This window comes from Phodopus roborovskii, unplaced genomic scaffold (genome assembly GCF_943737965.1).
Source record: "Phodopus roborovskii unplaced genomic scaffold, PHOROB, whole genome shotgun sequence".
NCBI classification, from domain to species: Eukaryota; Metazoa; Chordata; class Mammalia; order Rodentia; family Cricetidae; genus Phodopus; species Phodopus roborovskii.
In genome coordinates this window covers 42,740,882-42,761,466 of record NW_026126480.1, presented here as the reverse complement: position 1 = coordinate 42,761,466, position 20,585 = coordinate 42,740,882, and the positions used below count along the sequence as shown (strand labels likewise).

General features: G+C 44.4%; 1 protein-coding gene across 2 annotated transcripts in view; it reads right to left on the bottom strand.

Moving 5' to 3' along the window:
* Dock1 (dedicator of cytokinesis 1) overlaps window positions 1–20,585 on the bottom strand; it is a 484,316-nt gene that overhangs the window by 368,841 nt on the left and 94,890 nt on the right. For both annotated transcript variants that reach the window (XM_051193215.1, XM_051193217.1), the window contains exons 15-21: window positions 20,474–20,572; window positions 19,550–19,622; window positions 14,432–14,535; window positions 13,558–13,741; window positions 8,737–8,834; window positions 4,157–4,246; window positions 3,732–3,832 (exon numbers count right to left, since the gene is read on the bottom strand). In XM_051193215.1, coding sequence (XP_051049172.1) covers window positions 3,732–3,832; window positions 4,157–4,246; window positions 8,737–8,834; window positions 13,558–13,741; window positions 14,432–14,535; window positions 19,550–19,622; window positions 20,474–20,572 — 749 coding nt within the window. The remainder of the gene's footprint in view (window positions 1–3,731; window positions 3,833–4,156; window positions 4,247–8,736; window positions 8,835–13,557; window positions 13,742–14,431; window positions 14,536–19,549; window positions 19,623–20,473; window positions 20,573–20,585) is intronic.

Below are 20,585 nucleotides of genomic sequence, written 5' to 3'. Positions count from 1 at the left end.
GGTGCCACAAGTCAAATTCAGATCCTCTGAAAGAGCAGCCAGTGTTCTTACTCCCTGAGATATCCTCTAACCCCCTATACACAATGTTAGCTATACAAAAAAAAAAAAAAAAAAAAAAAAAAAAAAGTTAAGAGGCTTGTGAGTGACTGGATGGATGAGAGGCATTTCTGACACTGATCAGGTTACAGCACCACAGAAAGGAAACTTGAGCCCTTCAGGGGAGCCAGCCTGATGGTGTGAACTGTGTTCTGAAGGCTGCCCTGCAGGATCCATCTGCCATGGGGTCTGACAATGACCTGTTCATTGGGAAATGCCCCAAAGCAAAGGTGACTCTTTGTAGGCCTTTATGCCCAAGACACAGCTGAAATTTTTACAAAAGTTTGTCTTACTCAGCTCCTGTTATTTTCCCAAGCTTCACAACACTGTTTCTTTTCACCTCTATTCACATCCCCACTCACAAAAAAAACATAGCCCACACACACTTCAGCAATGGGAATACTTCCAACTCGTTAATTGAAGAATAGAATGAAATAATAGTACTAATGATTCACAAGAAAAATGGCCCAAACCCAGAAAAAATCTGCAAGGCCATTTCATAACTGCCCAAAGATCAAAACCTCTGGTGGAAGCCAGAAAGGAGCAGAGAAAATGGATCCTCAGTTATGCCAATGGGGAGCCCAGGGCAGCCCCATGAGACCCAGAGCACAGGACAGAAAAGAGCCATGGCCTGCAAGCTACAAGAAGAGTAGTCCTCAAAGGAGCACCTCCTTCTTTTCTCATTTGGATCAGTACTGGTTGCAGTCACGGTGCCCCAGCCTCCATGAACTGTCAACGCAGGGAGCTGTGCTGGAGCTAGGTGCTAAAGAGAACACCCACTGTAGTGAGCCTTCTCTCTGCTTATGCAACTCTTTGGAAAGAAAGATAAAAGATGGGGACATTTGTTCCACACAGTGGCAGAAAACTTCAACCCCAGCACTTGGGAGGCAGAGGCAGGTGAACCTGGGACATAGAGGCCATATTTATCTACAAAGTGAGTTCCAGGCCAGGGATTCATAATGAGACCTGCTGATGTCATCAGGGACCAGGATGGATGGAGATCGTTCTTTGACAATACATAGTGCCAGAGTTTCAAATGGCTGACAGAACATTCTAAGCACCCAGAATGGAACAGAATAACAGGCAGGGGCAGCCTTCAGTGGTGCTCTGAATCACAAGTCAAAACTTAATCCTTTTGGTGTTTCAAAGTTTGAATAGTTACTTACATTCATTGCTGATGAACCCAAGTTTCTTTAGAATCAAGATTTTACTGTTTTAGAGGCTGGTGAGACAGCTCAGTGGTTAGGATCACATCCTGCTCTTCCAGAGCAGCCAAGTTTGGTGCCCAGCATCCATGTCAGGCACTTAACAACTGCCTGTCTCTCTAGTTCTTGGAGAATTAGCGCCCTCTTCTGGACTCCATAACCATCTGCACTCAAATGCACACACCCAAACAAACACAGACATATCACACATAATCTAAACTTTTCTTCAAAACTCTTTTAAGGAAAAAAGGTTTTAATGTTTTAAGTGACAAGCATCTGGGGTTCTATTTTTTATCAAATTACTTACATATAGATTCCTATTTATTTAATGTATTTAATGTAGAAAACAATGTATTGGAAGTTTATCAAAGCATGGTATAAATATCTATTTTCCAAAACACATATCTTTTCAGCAGATAGCACAAACACAACAGGAGGGTACTGAGTCGTACCTCTATCTTATCTAAGCTCAAGGATAAAATGGTGCTTTAATTTCTCCCCTTGAATAATTTTCTAACATCTAAACACACATGCATGCACGCACACACTACTTTTTCTCAAATGGAGTCTCATATAGCCAAGGCTGTCTTCACACTCATGTAGCCTAGGAGTCTGAACTTAAGATCTTCCCAACTCCACCCTCTGAGTGCTGGGATTACAGGTATGACCCATCACAACCAAGCTATAAGGTGTTGAGACTGGAACTGAGGGTTTCATGCATGCTAGGCAAGCACTCACTCTACTGAGCTATATCTTAGCCCCCAAACTCCTCCAATTTTAGTTGCTTGTTAGTTTTTTCCACCAGTGAGGATACCAACCCTTCTCTCAACATCCCAGCACAGCAAAGCCAAGGCCCACAACCAGTAGTAGATACTACAGGTAGAATTCAGCACTGCTCTCAATTCCTAAGTTAAAGTAGAAAGACTATTCTCAAAACAGCTGATTGATTAGTCTCGCCTGGAATGAAAACTTTGGAATTGGTTTACATATGGAGACCCTGTTACTTGCAGAGACATCTGCTGGCCACATCCACAATACCATGCTTGGTCACTAGGTCAAGAATGTGCCCCAGCTCTCAACTATTTCTTTCCCAGAGAGTTTATAAGAAAGTGTGCAATATACCAACCCACAGGGCATCTCCACTGAGTGAGCAGAGAACTTTAAATAAACATTAACAGAAGACTAATAAAGGGCTCATCACAGCTTGCTCTACAGGCTTCAGAAGATTCTGCAGCTCCTACCTTGCCAGGGACTCTACCCACCACCTGTTATAAACAGGGAGAAAAGGACATGAAGGGAACTGCAGGACAACACTGGGTTGTTCACCCCACTGACTTCATAGGCTGATATCCCTGGGCTTTGAGCTCACAGTAGAGACAGGAAGAAAAAACAGGTGTTTACAAAGTCTGCTCAGAACCACAGATGAGACCTCATTTTATACAGGCTAACTTTTAAGTGTGCTGTTCTTAGAGAAAAAGTTGTGTGTGGCTCCTTTTTAAAAATTTTTTCAATGCAATTACACAATATAAAATTTGAATACATGTCATTAAATCCCAACATGAGAGAACAAGTAAATGAACCCCAGCAACCGCTTAGTGCTCTCTGTCCAAGCATCAGGCTTTATTCTGAGCACTCTAATAACTCATTAAAATTTTCAAACAACACTACAATAATATTCTTTTTTTATAGATGAAAATGCTAAAGGCCAGAGATGGTTAAAGCAAATTGCCTAAGATCACATAATTCATAAAGGACAGAGCTGTCATTTAAGCCCATGTATCCTGCATCCAAAATTGTGTTATCAAACAGGAGAGAACCTACCTTGCTGGTCCAGGCCCCATATATCCCCTGTGTGCACAGACAGGGTTGGGGACAAGGAGCTCAGACAGATAGAAAAAAATTGTGTGTGTGTGTGTGTGTGTGTGTGTGTGTGTGTGTGTGTGTGTGTGTCTGGGTGTGTGTAATTTAATAGCTAAAACTGGTATAAGAAAAGGGGAATATACTTTAAGGAGTAAGGAGACTGGTTGAAGAATACAAAACTGCATTTTCTGTACACTAAAGGGTTAATAACCTCAAAAACAGACACACATTCATTTATTCATTTATTAGATGCCTGTTGAGGAGCTGCAGTGTGACAGGGAGCATGCCTCCATAGATCAGCATCATCGAGAACATAAGTACAAATTTTCAAAGATATATGGAAGGTATGGAAGAGAATGAAGATTCATTTCAGGACATGAGGCTTATTTGTCACATATCTCTCCCAACAAGATGCTCAGGTCTATTAGGGAGGAAACAAAAATACCAAGTATGCCAGTAAAGCCAAAGTTTCAAATAGAAAAATGTGCAGTCATTGGCCAAAGTCACAGAGGAAAATGACTGCAAACATCAGAGGAGACAGCAGTGGTTTTCAAATAACACAGAACTCACGTGTAGGCCAAGGTTGCGCTGAAGTGTTTCTTAATGTAAGTCTCCAAAACGGGATTAAAATGCTGAAATTTCCTATCTGCGATTAGTCCAATGATAAAGACCTGTCAATATAACCAAAACAGTCTCAGGGGTGGCACAAGGGAAACCATTCTGGAATCTTGCTCTGTGTCTTGAGGAAATGAACCCTGAATGTCCCTGCAGAAGCCATTCTTGGGTTTCTATCTTCCTACCCTCACAAGGGTATTAGCATAGCTATAGTTTCACATTCAAAGTCTCTTTGCACTCCTCCAGGCTTCCCCTTTGATTGACTCCACAGCTGAAAGGCTCTCAATGTGACTGAGATGGGGCCCTTCCCCCTTCAAAGACTGCAGCATGAAAGAACACCTCACCCTCTGAGCAGATGAAAGGGAGACCCCCCCCCTTACCAGAGCATCAAACACCAAGGTATCAAACGTCTCACTCTCAGAGTTCTCCATCATGATGTTGAAGAGGGCATCCAAGGTGTCTTGCAGGAACTGCAAAGGCACAAGAGGTCAGTTAATGGTCCCTACACCCTACCTCCCCCAGCCTAGGACAACCATGCTCTCTGACAGGACTCTGCATGTGCAGCTTTCCCCAGTCCTGCATATAGAGCTTTAACATGTAGCTAGGAATGGTGGTACACACCTGTAATCCCAACACTGGGGAGGCTGTGGCAGGAAGATTGTATGAGTAACACAAGGAGTCTCGGGCCCACTGGGAGCTTGCCTCAATAGATACGTGAATTAAGTAGTTACATTACTGATTGCCAAGATTTTATTAAGATGACAGGTGAGTGAGACAAACTTTTCACATGACTGAATTGCAGACAAAATAAGGTCACCCTGGGCCAAGCAGAGGAAGACCAGAGCTGGGAGATACCAATGATACCCAGAGACCATTCTCAAGCCTCCTCTTCCATATTTTCATCAGAACATATCAGATTCACCTATACAAGCCAAGTATAAGAGGCCATGCACAACAGAAAGATGCCACAGAGCATCAGGTTTCAGCTGAGAAAGGGAAAGACCGTCAATCAACTGAGCCATGAAGAAGAAAACATGAGTGTGTTGCTGCAGCTGAGGAACGCAACAGTGTGCTGGAAAATGTTTATACATTACCAGTAATTGATGTATTGTTTGTAAAGAAACATGATCTATACAGGAAAGCAAAACATCATTCATTCAATTAAGAAATAAGTTAGACATCAAAGGTATGTCACTCTAGAAGCCATCAAATGCTGCACCCTAAAGGAGGTGTAAAATGGACTAGACTAGATTCTACTGAAGTGGTGAGATCCCCGGTGGTGGAAATGCAGAAGGACATATGTTACCAAAAGGAACAAAGCACAGAGGCTTCATCATTAGTCAGTGGGAACATACAAACTGAAACCACAGAGACTCCCACATCACATCCACTGTAAAGGTTATCACCTATGTGTGGGAGAAGATGCAGAGAAATGGGAGCCTTTGTGCCTTCATTGATGGGAGAAATATAAAATAGTACAGGGGCTTAGGAGTAGCTTGTCAATTCCTCAAAATCTTAAATATGTATTAACCCTATAGGTGAACAATAGCATTCCTAGATACACATCACAAACAAAGGAAAACCTAATGTACATTCAAAACCTGCGCACAAAGATCTAAAGCATCAGTCTTTACAATGAAAAAATTGAAATAAATATCCATCAGCTGAAGAAAGAGTGAACAGAGTGAATGTTTTCTGTGGACCTCTATCTATCCTCCCAATGGACTGTCACTCAACTGAAGAAACACAAAGTTCCTAGGAAAGCTACAGCATGGATGCTCTGTCTACTGACTAAATGTGCAGTTGGCACCCAATGAAAGGAGCCAGGCCCAGAAGCCACCCTGGACAATTACACTGTATCAAATGTCCAGACAAGGCAAACACAGCAAAAGAAACACGGCTTATAGGTGGCAGAAACTGGGGGAAATGACAGTTGATAGCTATGAATTTCATTTGTGGATAAAGAAAGTCGTACTGCTTAGCCAGTACTAGGGATTACAAAAACCTATAAATATACTAAAGCTATTAACTGAACAGAGTAAAGGGGGAAATTTTACGGTATATAAGCTGCATCTCAAAAATAAAACCAAAGGCAGAATGAAGGGGGGGGAACCTGTTTTAAGGGGGAAGTTGAAGTGGAATATCAAAGGGGTGGCTGCATCAGATGTTGGATCCAGATTTTGAGATGTCCAGCTTACACACAAGCACCCACAGGGTCTGGCAAAAGATATGAATAATCTTAGAAGTCACAGCCTTTTGAAGACTGAGGAAGCAGGCCATCGAAATCTGTTCCCAAGCTAGTGGCGGCTCCCACTGCCCATCTGTGCTCCATGCTTTAAAACTGGAAGGACTGACAGGAGAGCTGTGGCACAAAGAGACGTGGGTCCCTGCTGTATGCCACGAGCTACCCAACCTCTACTACACAGAGAAAATGGTACACATAACTAACAGGAGATAAACTACCCTTTCCATCGAGAATTCCAGTATAGACGTGACAAGATCTTAATCAACTCTGATTGTTTAGGTCTATACAACCTTGTTACATTTCCCATCATTTTCAGATCACAAATCTTTCTTTGCAGAGGTCAAAAGTTCGTGTCATCTGCCGACAAGCCAATCAATGTCCCTGGCAATAGGCTCCCTGGGTAGCAAGATCATCTCAATTCATGCGGACTCCCTGCTATAGACCTACCAATGGTATTAAGACAAATGACATGGCCCAGAGTCAGAACTAGAGAAAGCAGAACCTCCTTCTACGGGAACATCACCTGGTAGTCAGGGACAAGCACTTTCTCCTCCCTCTCAATCTCTGGATACCCAGTAAAGAATCAAACAGCCATCTTCATCCTCCACTTTCATTGGAATCCATTTTTCTAAGCATACAGATTCCTTTCTAAATCCATCAAGCACTGCCATCAGTCATGACAATACGCAAGAGAGAAACATGAAATAAATAGAATATACCCCACCATCTATCAAGAACACCAGGTAAGGATAGGTGAGGTCACACCATCCCAGCCACAAGAACAAGATCACAAGAAAGAGGGAGAGAGAGGAACCCACTTCGACGGATGAATATTCAGAAATATTAATACATTAGCTATGGGGAACAGAGAAGAGAACAAGATGATTCTAGATTTTTTTCCCCCTGGTATGACACCAAATCAACAGAAGTACAATGAATTGGTGACATGGGGACTTCAAAATGAAAGACAAAATTTCATTAAATGCATGTCTCTTAGAGTGTGTTCATTTATCCTCCCAGTTTCCATCTGAACTGGGGATTTAGAAAGCAAGGAAGTATAAAATGCAATTAACGTTGTCCAAGCCATTGGTACAAGAACAGGACTGAAGAGATGATTAAAATTTTAAGATTAGTGAGGGTATGTTGGAACAGTTATACAACGGATGCAGGAAAGTAGTGCAACCAAATTAATTCACGCTAAAGTTAAGCACATTGCCGGTTAATTAAGGCCATTTTAAGTAATTAATTTTCCAGAGATAAGGCAGTCCCCTACTGCATGCTCCTCTCAGAGAGGGTGAAGTACTGAAGAGGCCAAACCAGGCAGTAGAGAAATGATTTATGAAACACCATAGGCCACTGGCCAGCTTAGCATCCCCTGGCCCAGGGGGAGCACCCTGACAATGATAACATATTTGAGCAAGACAATGGCATTCAAGCACCTTATATGGAACATGCAAGAAGAACCCAATGCAGGGAGGATGTCAAAAGAACAAACTATTAGAGGATAAGAGGGACCGAACTTGATGCTAAAAGAAGCTTAAACTACTGCTCTGACCCAGGCTTCCATGTCAGGACACCAAGTGGAGAGGGTCTGAATAAATAGCAGTACCTGAGCTTTGCAGTGTCCTTGTGGAGTGACAGCTAGAAATCGTACATCTGTATTACATCCCCTTGTAGGGAGTAAGGTCTCACTACATCCCCCCAACAAGGCTCAGGGACCATTGGGGATGAGGGGGCATCAAGATGTTAAGAGCCAGAGATCAGAAAGGTTCAGAGTGAAAACAGTGTCCACTGGGAGGGACTGCTAGCTGCTCTCATGAATACACAGCAACTGTGGCTGTCTGTACAAGACCTGCACAAGATGAAGCAAGGTGAGTCCCTCCCACTAAATGAGGAGCTGTGGACAATTGACGGTTTCTTGGGGAGAGTTTGCTTTCTTGAAGGTTGTGGCTCCAGTTGGGTCAACAATGCTCCAATGAATGGCTCCCTGCCTGGAAGATTATGGGCTTCACGATGGGAATTCATGGGTTCTTAATTTTTTTTTTTTTTCCTAAACAGCCATGAAGTTGGGGAGTAGGGAGATGTGGGGATGAATCTGAGCGGAGTTGAAGGGAGGAGGAAGGGGAGTGCAATCAAAATACATTGTACAACATTCCCAGATAATGAAAATAATTCAATCAAGTGCATACAAGAACAAACAAAAGTAATTAATAGCTAACATTTCTCCAGAATCTCCAGGAAGAAAATGGCCAGGTCAAACTCTTGGCGCTTGCAATATTTCTACCAAGAGCTGACTATTCAGGTCGCTTCTAAGTAACTTGAAGAAGCATGAGTCAATAATAAGGATGGACAATCACCGTGGTAAGAGTAAAACAGCCCAGTACACACAAGACATCCCCCAGACTACCGTGTCCAATGAAACTCAGAGAACACAGACAAGAAGGCAATGTCACGGCTTAAAGGGACTACTGAGCATTGCCAGCACAGCACCAAGGACTCATCAAGCGGAAACAGTACCCAGGAGCAGATAGGTTCAAAGCCCACATCTGCCAAGTTAATCCAGATAGCCCTTCCGAAAGGAGCCCGCAGCACTGCACACATAGAGGCTTACGTCACTGCTGAGAGATTGTAACCAGACTCTTGCACTCCCCTGGGGTCAGTTCATGATAGCAGACACAAAACACAAGACCAAGCCTCCTCCACAGCCCGTGTTACCTTCACCACCTCACCACCGTCCACCTTCATCAACTGTCTCAAGTTCTGCTGTAGAAGGTTGGTGTTGGATCTCCACTTCAGCAGCCCCAGGAGATCCACTGCGAACAGAACACAAGAATCAGCTCCCGGTTCCCACGAGACCTTTGTCTCAAATTCATGCAGCATGTGGGGTTCTCTGTGAATACGTCTCAAAAGAAAACGCGACTCAATTTCAAAAGGTTTGCCTGCTAAATATTTCATTACTGAGTGCCAACATACTTAACACCAGTGCAGTTGAATTCATTATTTCCAGCCACATTTACCACAAAATGATTGTCATGTAGGAGCTTTCAAAATTCATTTGAGAACCAAAATGGGATGGATGGGGGGGGGGGGTCCCCACCTATTGGAGATAGCTGCCAACCACTGTAACAATTAGAAGATGTTGCCCACCCAGAAAGTTTCCAAGCCTCGTCCCCTAAGTGGCTTTTCCTGCTCAAGAACAAATGTCAATTTTTTTTTTAATAAAATAAAACAAATTTAAGTCCTGGAAATGCAAGTTAGGCAATCTGTGGAGCCACAAACACTAGAAGGAATTGAGAATTTTCCTTGAACAACTGGCTGCTGCCCTCCAATCTGTTTGTGGGTTTTAGTAGAAAGGGTCAGGATTCAATATACTAAATTTCAAAGATCCAAAGGAAGTGGGGAATAAATCTATATTATATGTACATGTGTTTTGTGGGGGGGAGTGGAGGGGTACATCCACAGTGTATGTATACATGTTTGTGGGAGGGATGGGGGAGTCGAAGGGTGCATCCACAAGTGTATGTATAGAGACCCAAGGTCAACCTCGGGTATTCCTCCTGAATCATTCTAAAGGTTGCTCTTTAAGACAGGATCCACCCCACCCCCTCCACCCCTGAATCTGAAGTTTTACTCAACTCAATGGGCTGGGCAATGAGCTCTAGGAATTCATCTGTCTCCAAGGACCCACCCCCAAGGGCTAGATTACAGTTATATGCCTCTGCCATTGGCTTTTATGTTGGTGCTAAGGACCCACATCATATCCTCATGCTTGCACAGCAGGCATTCTACAGACAGAGACATCTTCCCAGGCATCGGGAGTGTTTTTGTTTTGTTTTTAAAGCTTGAAGGATTTTGCTTAAGACATTAAGATGTTCTTTAAGGTAGGAAGACAGAATGTAAGCCCTGTCTAGGAAAGCACACGTGCCTGCACTTGCTCACCTGCAGTTAGGGCACTATGCCATTACTTGCAAAAAACGCAACTAGCAAACTGCATCTAATCTGCTGTCCCTGTGTATCAGGAGCATCAGCCACAGAAGAGACTGCAAGCACCAAAATAAATAAATAAATAAATAATAGTCAAGGCTCACACTAACACTGAAAGCAAGTATGTAATTTTGGACCTAGGTAAGAATTCGGGATCAGGCATACATTCTAATTTCAGAATCAAACCACACAAAAACCATCTACCCCCATACAGATTTCCATGTATTTCACATCACCTCCGGCATCGCTATGTCTGAAAGAGTAAAACAGAAGGGGGCAGCGCACAGCACCCACATACACTGTGGGTTATGTAAAACCAGCTGAGTCACACAGTAACTACAGAACACTGGGCAGGGAGTTTCCCTTGTTTTCTTGTCTGAACAGCCGGTACAATGCTGTATAATTTGCAGCTCAGCTAAAAGAATTCAATGATACAACAATATGGACAAGCTTATCACAACACCCAACACAAAATACATTCCAGTGGCAGTCCTTCAAATACGAAAGGGGAGAGAACTTTGGGTGGAAGTTGATGCACTGTGATTTCTAACTAAAAGTAACATAACAAGAAAGGATATATCTAGTCCTGACACACTCCTGGGCCCCAGGGTTGGGGAATATTCCCATCTCACAAGTGATCAATGTTTCTTTAATGAAGCCCAATGCATCATCCGAAAAACATTCATTCCAAGGTGGAGTCGCATGTGTTATGACTGGGCTAAGCCTGATTGCTATATGGCAATTTTCAACTTTTATTTATTTCCTTATTCTTGGGTTTTGCACTTTTGTTGTTTGTTGGTTGATTTTGTTTTGTTTTGTTTTGAGGCAGGACTCACTAGGCAGGTCATTACAACACATGTACTGCCACTCTAGCTTCTATACTGCAAAAATGACAAAAAGAGTTCAAATGAGTAAATTAATAGATCACCTCATGGGGTAGTGCTTTAAAAAACAGCTTGTCCCACCCCCACAGAGCTACCAGTAAGAAAAGGCCTCCTTGCTTTATCCCCAGCTCCCAGGGATTCAACATGCTTGGATTCATACTTAATCTTTGTTCCATGCCTCCTTTCTCTCGCATTACACAGTAAGCTGAGAAAAGGAATCACATCTCACAGCTCTTTTCCTAGCCCCTATGGCAGGCTGCATGATGCTGAAGACAGAGATCTTTAATACAAACCTTGACAAATAATTCAGCCCTGGCTTTTTTCCCTAAGTAATGGAACTTTGCAGGAACAAGTGATGGTTTCAGGAAATTGATTCCCTCAGAAGAAAATCTGGGACTCCACACTCACATGCCAACTGGGACACCCCCATCTTATATACTCCTGGCATGGCACAATCCCAAAAAGGGGTATCAGTGCTGGTATGAAATGAAAGCCAGAATTCTTCTGTTCAGTGAGCAGCATCACTTTGGAATTTCCTTGTTGCTTGGCAACAGCTGCTGCTGAGACCAGGGCTCTCTCCCTGGGTACCAGAGAGGGAATCACCCTGCAGATGGTGAGATTCAAGGAGCTGGAAGGTGAAAGGAGGAGTCCACACACTACCCTGGGAGGTTACACACACACACACACACACACACACACACACACACACACACGCACACACGCACGTACGCACACACATACACTCTCTCTAGAAGGGATAGGTGGTTTAAAAAAGATATTGTGGATGAGACTTGCTTTGAAAGGAAAGTATGATCAAATTTCAAATAGCATCTAGTAAAATACATCTGGAATATGATCCATATATAAGATGGTGGCCTCCTCCAAAGTGAAAAGTGACACACAACAGATCTCAGCACATGCTGAAATACTAAAGCATCACATATGGGAACCAATGACCCAACTATGGACACCATTAACCTGCATTAAATTAGGCACACAAACATTAGTTTGTTGAGCATACCCAGAGGGTTTCAGTCCTAGTAGAGAAACACTCTTTTCCACAGCCCAGATGCAAGCTGGAGCCCACACAGCTGACTCATGTCTCCTGCACATCCTCCCCTCCGCCACTGCTTTCAAAAATCCAGTACCTCAGGGAAGGAGTTTCATTTGCTGGTGGGGATTGCCACAAGGCAGTAAGTTAGGACCCTCCAAAAATGATTCAGACAAACCCATGCTAACTCAGCAGTATTCACCAAGACCCAAACAACTTAAAAGTGTCTGGGTAACTTACAGCCCCTCACCAATATTTTCCAAAGGAAGCCAATGGTGGGAAAGTATCGCTGGGTAAGGTTAAGAAAGAGATGGAAGAAGACAGAGAATGTTTGGAAGACATCTGACCCAAGGCTGGCATGCCTAAGACCTCAGGACACAACCGTTTCTCCCCTCCAGACTCCCACTGCTGAAGGACAGGACTACCTCTGAGCTAGGTTTATCCTGTCAGAGTCCAACAGATGCCTGCCCCTCAGCAAATCTCAAACTGCAGCCATGACTGACAAACAACACTGAGATGGGATTCCTGATAATGGCAGACATTAATAATCACAATTCACATCAGGAAGTTAAGAGGGAAAAAAAATTGGATTTTCAAGCTCCATTTCAAGAGAGCATAACGTCTCTGCACAGCTATGATACGGCCACATTAGGGGGATGCAGTTTTTAAATGAAAGATTTGTGTGGAGAGCCTCTGCCTCCTCCAGACGGAGTCACGGCAACAGCACTGGTGTGCTCTGAATACGAAGTGTCACCACCGGACTGCTGTGTTTCTGGGGAGGCTGCAAGCAGTGGGAAATGAGCTGAGCCAGCCCAAGGACAAGAGGAACCTGCTCATGAGTGATCTTCCACATTAGGCTGAGCTGAGTGGACATGAACCAGGAAGAGGCCCTATCTCACACCACAAGGGGTCTAGAAGGTGTCAGGCAGACCAACTTCTCCAAAGAAAGACAACCAGGAATTATCTCAAGGAGAAACTAAGACAAGGAAAGACACATAGAAGGGTGTTATGCTGCACCAAACAGTCTGCATGCTGGTCAGAAGGTTCTGGAAGTAGTCATTATTCACATGGGTTCAGAGGACCTTTATTGAAGGTCATTTCAGGGTTAAGATAGGACCAAGGTTCAACTCCACTCTCAGGTCTGATTTCTAATCTTATATACCTTCCCTGATGCCATGTTTCCTTCTTTTGTCTGGACTGTATCTCAAAGAGGAAGTCCAGGGCTGGCAAGATGGCAGAGTGGGGAACAGTGTTTGTCAACAAGCTTGATGAAACCAAGTCCAAGCCCCAGTATCCAAAGAGAGGAAGGAGAGAGCCATTTCCTGCAACTGGTCCTCCAACTGCCCCATATACACAACACCTCAGATAAATAGGTGCTTAAAAATAAAAACAAGTCCTTTCATTGTTTAATCTCCTGCAGAGTTAATCCTCAGATGAAAATAGAATCGTGATTTGTAAACTATGACGGATGCCACCTCCTCTTCCCGAGTGCACTGACATCAATGTGGGTCCTTCTCAAAGGCCAGGGTGAATGAGGTCCATGCACCCAGGCAAACTCCTCCACTCAACAAGCAGCCAAAAGGGATGTGCTGCAAAGGGAGAACTTCTGGAACTTACCGTTCTGGGTCAGCTTGGTGGAGCACACCAGCGTGGAGATCTGGAAAGAGTCCTTGCTGATGGTGCAACTCCCAAGACTCTGCATGCCCTTGCCTGTGGCCGAGTGGCCCTTTTCTTCCAATTCCGCCTTGGTAGAAGGGAGGCTCAAATATGTAGCTGCATCTTCCAGCTTTTTGGCTTCTGCCTGTGGGTTTAATTGTACAGTATGCCAAACAACACTCACTGAGGTCACCCTCCAGGTTTTGCTTGCTTTACTTGCCGACTCCTTCCAACCCTCACACACACACCCTCTATGTTCTGTTCTCCAATGTACTTTGAGGATATTCCCCCTCCCTGGGGATTGATTCACATTCCCAACCTTCACATAATACAGCACCGAATGTGTTATTGCCTGTCATCGGCTCTCATTAGGAACAGCAAAAGGGCTGGTCATCACAACTGCTCATTTGCATAATTAAATGTAGCTCAATGCTAGAGAGCAGCTCTCTCCTCAGGGTGGGAAATTGTCAGCTGTGATGCTCATCTTGATCTCAGGCTTGATTGGAGTGAGAAGTCATCAAAGTTTGTAAAGCACACCTCTAAGTGTGTCTATGACAGCAAACTAACTATGAGAGAGAACTAACTGAAACGAGGTACACTAAAGATTAGGGGGCCCTAATGGAATGAGAGAAAGTCCGCTTCCACCGGGCCACCAGGGTGTTGTCCCATCACATCGACCCCATTGTGAAGGACTGAAAGCATTGGCATCTGTGTCAGAAGTCACCCTGCCTCCCCTGAGCTGTTTCCCCAGGTATTTAGTCACAGCCACAGGTGAGAAAGTCGCAAAGGACCAATCACATAAGCAGCCCCAGTGTCTCAGTGACGATGTGTGTACCTTGTAGACAATAAGGTCATGTTCCCCGTCTCTCAGAGTGGTCCCATCGTATCTCATCAGCTTCACAAAGGCCAGTGCGAAGATTTTCTCTGATTTATCCTTAGCTGCAAAGGAAATGAATAGTCACCTTCAACTACACTTAGGACAAAATGACATTAGCACATTCTACCCAGGACACCTTTATGACCAAAGTCCACTGGGAAAGCCAATGGAAGATGTAGAGAAATGGACCAGAGTCGAGACTAGGAAGAATGTACCACAGAGGGATCAGCTGTGGGAAAACCAGTTCAAATACTCAGAGCAATTCAAAGCCTCGGGGAAGAAGAGTCTGGACTGTGAGAACTGATTCCAGAACAAAGAGCATGAAAGTTCTGTAGAGGAATATAGAGGAAAGCTCCTGATGCTACAATTCCAGAGGAATAAGGAACAACAAAAGTGAACGAGTTATGGTTTGAACAGAAACACAGAGAGGCAGGGGTGTGAACAGGGTAGAAACCTAAGACATGGCAAAGGGGCAGTGCAGGGAAGGAAAACTGCTTAGCAATGCAGGAAACAACAGAGTCCTAAAGAACACCACTTACCACTGGGGGCCTGAAGACCTGACTGGAGAATTCTAGCACCTTTAGCAAGAAAGAGCAAGAACCAGACCTGCAAGTGGAGCTCATGCACAACCTTCATTCAAGTTTCTCCACAGCACCTAAAAGAGTCCGTTGCCACTAGTACATGTTCTCTGCATCTGGTGGATTTTTCTTCATAGCTCTCATCACTGGCAGGTAAGTTTGTGGGGGAGGGGAATTGATATATCAATCTACTGAGCCCCGAAATCTAAAGATTTTTAAGTATGTGTGTGTATATACATGTACATGTGTCTATGCACATATTGTGGATACATGCCTATATAAGTGTGTATATGTTCCTATACTTGTGTATGTGAACATGAGTGCATGTATATGTATATCTGAGTATGTGTATGTGTTTGTGTATATGCATGTGTACAAAAGTATGTGTGTACATGCGTATATACAGAGGTGAGTGTATGTGTGTATGTGTAGATGCATATATATATGTATATATGTGTGTGTGAATGTATATATCATTGTATATATGTGTATATATGAACTGTGCATATGTTTATGTGTACAATTGTCTTTGTATCTATGTGTGTATGCATGTGTGAATATTTGTATATGAGTGTTTATGTGAGCATGTATATGTGCATATGGGCATATACTTATGAATGTATATATGTCTGTGTGTATTTTTTCACTGCCATTTCCTGGTGCAAGAAATAAAGCCTGACAAACAGCACTAGTTAGGAAGAGGACCAAACAGCTAAGCTCTTTTAGGCCACAAAGAAAGCGAAGCCTGGAAGCATGCATAGGAGTGAAGGCAGAGACCCTGAGACTAGGTCAGAACGGGTGCCTCTGAGAAGGTAGATGGACCATGTGACAGCAAGAAAGGGTGCAACACGGAGGTCAAGCAGCAGTGAGGACCCAGTTTGTCTGGGGACAAAAGGTCAATGTGGCTGGTAAGTGAGGCAGTGGGAGCCACAGAACAGCAAGGGCAGGTAAAGTAGGGACACAAACTGAGTCAAGACTGAAGATATGAATTCCACAAGCTGCCACCTAAGTATGGCACACAGACCCTGGGGTGCAGAGCCAGAAAATGTGTCAAAGGTATACATTCAAAAATCTGTTAAAAAAAAAAAAAAAACAAAGAAGGGACAGAGGCAAGGAATGGAAGGAGCACACATCCACCTTCCTCCAGTGAAAGGGCTCAAAACATTCACCCCATGACGTCAAAGCCCAAGAAGTCATACCTTACCTATCCTAATAGTTACACTGCCTTCCTTATATGCCACAGGGGCTCAGTAAATGTTGGCTAATGAGTTAGTTAAAGGACAGTCAACCAACCAAAACATAAAGACATAGAAACAGAAGATCCGTGCCTTACTACTCTAAAACACAACTTTGTGGAGGAGCAGCAGAACATGTGAGAGACGATGATGATAAGAACTGGCTCCTGCTAAGCTTGAGTCCCCAGGGGAGCAGTAAACACTAGACATGCATTCATTAACACTTATCAGCAGACAGCTTCTACTAAGCCTACTACTGAGTAGCACTAAAAGGGGGCATCATTCATTAACACTGCATCTTCAACACTTAAAGAAGGGTCACTGTCCATTACATGCTCTCTAAGAGCCATTTCAAAAGTAGATGGATTATCCTCAAACTCAGAGTCCTGTGAACTAAATAGCAGGAACTCACATGTTCTTAAAGAGTAGCCAAGGTTACCCTACCCAGAAAAGCCTGCTCCAATCAGGAGGACCCAGCTTCTGGCTTGACCATAAAGACACATCTATAACACATGAACCGATATGTATACATGGCCACCATGCTGTCCTCACGTGTCAGCACCAAGCTTTCTGGTCCATCCTAGGTCATGGCTGAGGACATCCTGTCACTTCTTCCTCTCCATCCCCAGCTCTAAGGTGCAAAGCAGCTTGTATGTGGCTAAGTGGGCAGCAAAGGGGGACAACATGTACTGAATTCTCCTACTCTGACCCAGACTGCGTATACTCAGGCACAGCTGTAGCAGCCCCTATGGCTGCCTTCAGTAGCTGGCAAACAAGATCTCATGAGTACCACATTTATGATGCTTAACATGTCTCCAGAACCCCACAAGCTGTGGCCTTAGAGACTTCATTAATTATGCAAATATGTCTTGGCATGTCAGGTGATAGCATCTTGTCTATAATGAATACTTAAAACTGACGAGAAAAACAAGGATTTTAAAAATTAGAATGCTGGAGATCTTCCTGTGCCCTGGTATAATTCTTTAATTAAGGGGAATGACTTTGTTAAGAGAGTGGCTCCAGAGTAATTCTGACACAGTCCTCAATGGAGTCTAGCACTCTTAAACACTGTGCTTCCTCCACAGAACCAGGAGGTCCCACAGCCCCTTACCAGCCTTGGAATAATGTGTCTGGGAAGCCAAGCCTACTCTACAGATGGCCTTCCCAACTTTGCAAGAGTGCCTAAGTTCCTGCTGCCCCATCAGCAAAGCTCTGGCCCACATCTAGATCACGCCTGGGCTGCTAACCCTGTGCAGGACACACCTGTGCCCAGAAACTTCTTTTCACCAGCCCCCCACCTATCCACACCCACTTCAGTCATTTCCCATTTCAGTCCTGGCTACCATCCCTGCACACTAACACCATGCTGCCACTAAGCCCATAGACTACGAAAGGGGAGCCTTCACCTCCATGTTGAATAGATAGGTGCTAACAAAGACGAGAAAGTGGAAGTGGCCTTGCCATTCCCCACAGGCACTGTAGTGTAGCACTGAGGTATGATCCGACCCAGAGCTCTTTTGGGGCCACTAACTCAAAAGCCTCTACTGAGGGTTCCTCACGTGCAACATGAGAATTCAAGCCTGGAACGCTTACTCTGAGGGCTTCTGGTAAGGTCCGAGTCAAACAACACAGTGAAGCTACTGTGTCAGCCTCAAGGATATGAGCTCACAGGCAGTAACCATGCCCATCATCCCAGAGTTTCAGCCATCCAGAGCACTGTGCAACCTGAACAGAACCTGGCCTTCCGCCTGCTGACCCAAACATGACCTAGTTCTCCAGCAAACACAATGGTTAAGTACCATTGCTGGTCTTCACTCACCTGCTTTTCGCATTTACAGAAATCAGTGATGGCCTTTTAACTCAACCCCTGAAGTTCTCACACTGCTTGGATGAGGTTGGGAGAGGTGGCTGCCATGTCCCACAATAATCTATCACTATGGGCCCCTGGCTGTTTTAGAGCCTTTATTTAACTACTTCCTGACCTTACACATCCTAAGTATGCACCCTTGTAGGCTGATGTTCTCCAGATCTGCAGAATGTATGCCCTCTCCCTCCTAATTCTTCCAAATGACAGCAGGCCAGGCTTCTCAGTGGCCCTATCTAGAAGATCACACATCTCCCAACAATAAGCCTTAGAAAATGTTCAGCCTCCCAGCCACTGTTCTATAGCCTCATCCTGCTGTCACACACACACCTGACCACAGCAAGGATCTGAGCCCCCAGAAACTGTCAGATGGAGACAGATGAGCACTTCAGGGACCTCTTGGGAGCCAACACTATGCTGAAGACAGGCTATAGGCTGACATTTTCTGTCCTAAGCTAGGGTCAGACAGACTCATGCTTAGGAATCTGCAGCAGGCCACAGAGTCTAGAACTAATTGTCCCCCTTTGTAGTTCCCACATGGTCATCTGAGGCACACTATCACACAACGCACCCTTCTCATACCCAACTCAGTGTCACACTTTTCAGGCAATGAGGACAGGAAGTAATTACATAGTCCTTCTGTGATAGCTTAGTGTTCAGCACGAGGCTACATCTTTAGCAGGCTCTTAATTCAACCAATAGGATGGGACCAGCCTCAGTAATCAGTGAACAATTATTTCAGGAGGGGGAAAGGGAAGATGTGAAAACAGGTTCCCTCCTCTAGGCTTGGTATCAAGGTCAAAGATGCACCAATGACTACAAGAGCTCCAGCTAAGCTCCAGCAACCAAGGGCCACCAACAAATACAAAGAGGGTTCAAATTCTCCATTCTAAGAGTACTAAGAGGCAATTTTCCAAATGATCTGCTGTGTTTCGGTGACTTTCCTAGTATGCTGGGATGGGGCAAGTCAAAGAAGGAAGGGGGCTGGAAAGACGGCTCATAGTTGAGAGATTCCGCTGAGAACCTGAGCTCAGTCCACAGACCCCACACGGTGGGCTCACAACAGTGTACAACTCCAGCTCCAGAGTACCTGAAATCCTCTCTGTCTCTACTGACACTGCACTCACACCACAAACCCACACTCAGACACACACAGAAATATAGTAAAAAGTAAAATCTTAAAAAACAAGGAAGAGAGGCATGAGAAAGAGGAGCAAGGCACAGGTGCACAAGTCCACCCATCCCAGAAGAAAATGGAAAAGGAACCCTCCTGAGATCTGTTCAGTGGTGTTCTCCAGGGGGCCAGATCAGGTGAAAGGAATGCCTGAGAGTCCAGGTGTCCCCCCCCCCTAAGCTTTTTGCTGGAAAACAAACACTGATGGAGTGGCCCGTTACTCACAGTCCTGCGAGGATCTATGGCGGAAGGTAAATCGAAGGTGACTCCGGTTCACATCCTCAATGGGGATGGCCACCTTGAAGAATCAAAAGGGGACATGTGAGCACCTTTCCCAACCTCCTCTAGCAGGAAGTGCTTAATTTGCCTGGCTACTGGCACCGAACAACATTCCAGCACCAGAGCAATGAAAACACTGTCTATCTCATCCTTATATGATTTCCGCCAAAGGCAAAATGTCTTTTGAAAATTTAAACAAGATAATATTGTGAAGGACACCAAGTCAACTCTGCTAGACAGCCAGATTATGTTTTGTTTTAACACTCAGATGCACACTGCTCAGATTCTATTTTTGAAAGCCACTGTCTTCATTGTAGCCCCCCACATAAAGGTGTCTATATCCCTTCTGCACTTGCAGCAGGAAGTACATTATGGCCAAAGAACAAGACCTCCTGTGTACCGCCTGTAAGCAGAGACTGCCCCAAATGAGCCCATCCCTCATCTTCTGCAATTCAGGTTCTTGGGAGGGGGAGGATAGACTACATTGGGGTACCATGGTGCTGTGAGCAGGCTGCATGATGAAAGGACTCTGTCAACGCCACAGAAGCAGATCCACCTCTCAACAAACAAGGACACATGCTGGCATCCCTGCTTCTGCCTATTTGGTACAAAGGCAACAGGCCACATATACTCCAAACCCAAGGACAGAGAGACAATAGCTATCAGAAAGATATGACAATTTATCTCCATCAAAGACCCTGTTTTTACATTCGAAGGAAATAATGATAAATTTATTAAAGTAACTACCAAGGAAGGTCTTTAACAACTTTGAACAACTTGGCTTTGTGTAATGTGAGTGAGGATTTCACAATCAGCCCAACCCCCACCCCCAGGGGGAGAGGGGATGAAATGACCATAGAAACACAATACCTTAAGGGTCTCAAACCATCGAGGCTGCTTCACTTGGTAATAAATCACTGATTTGTACTCTGAGATCGCCTCATCACCAGCACCAGGGAAAATCACATGCTTTAGGAGAAGG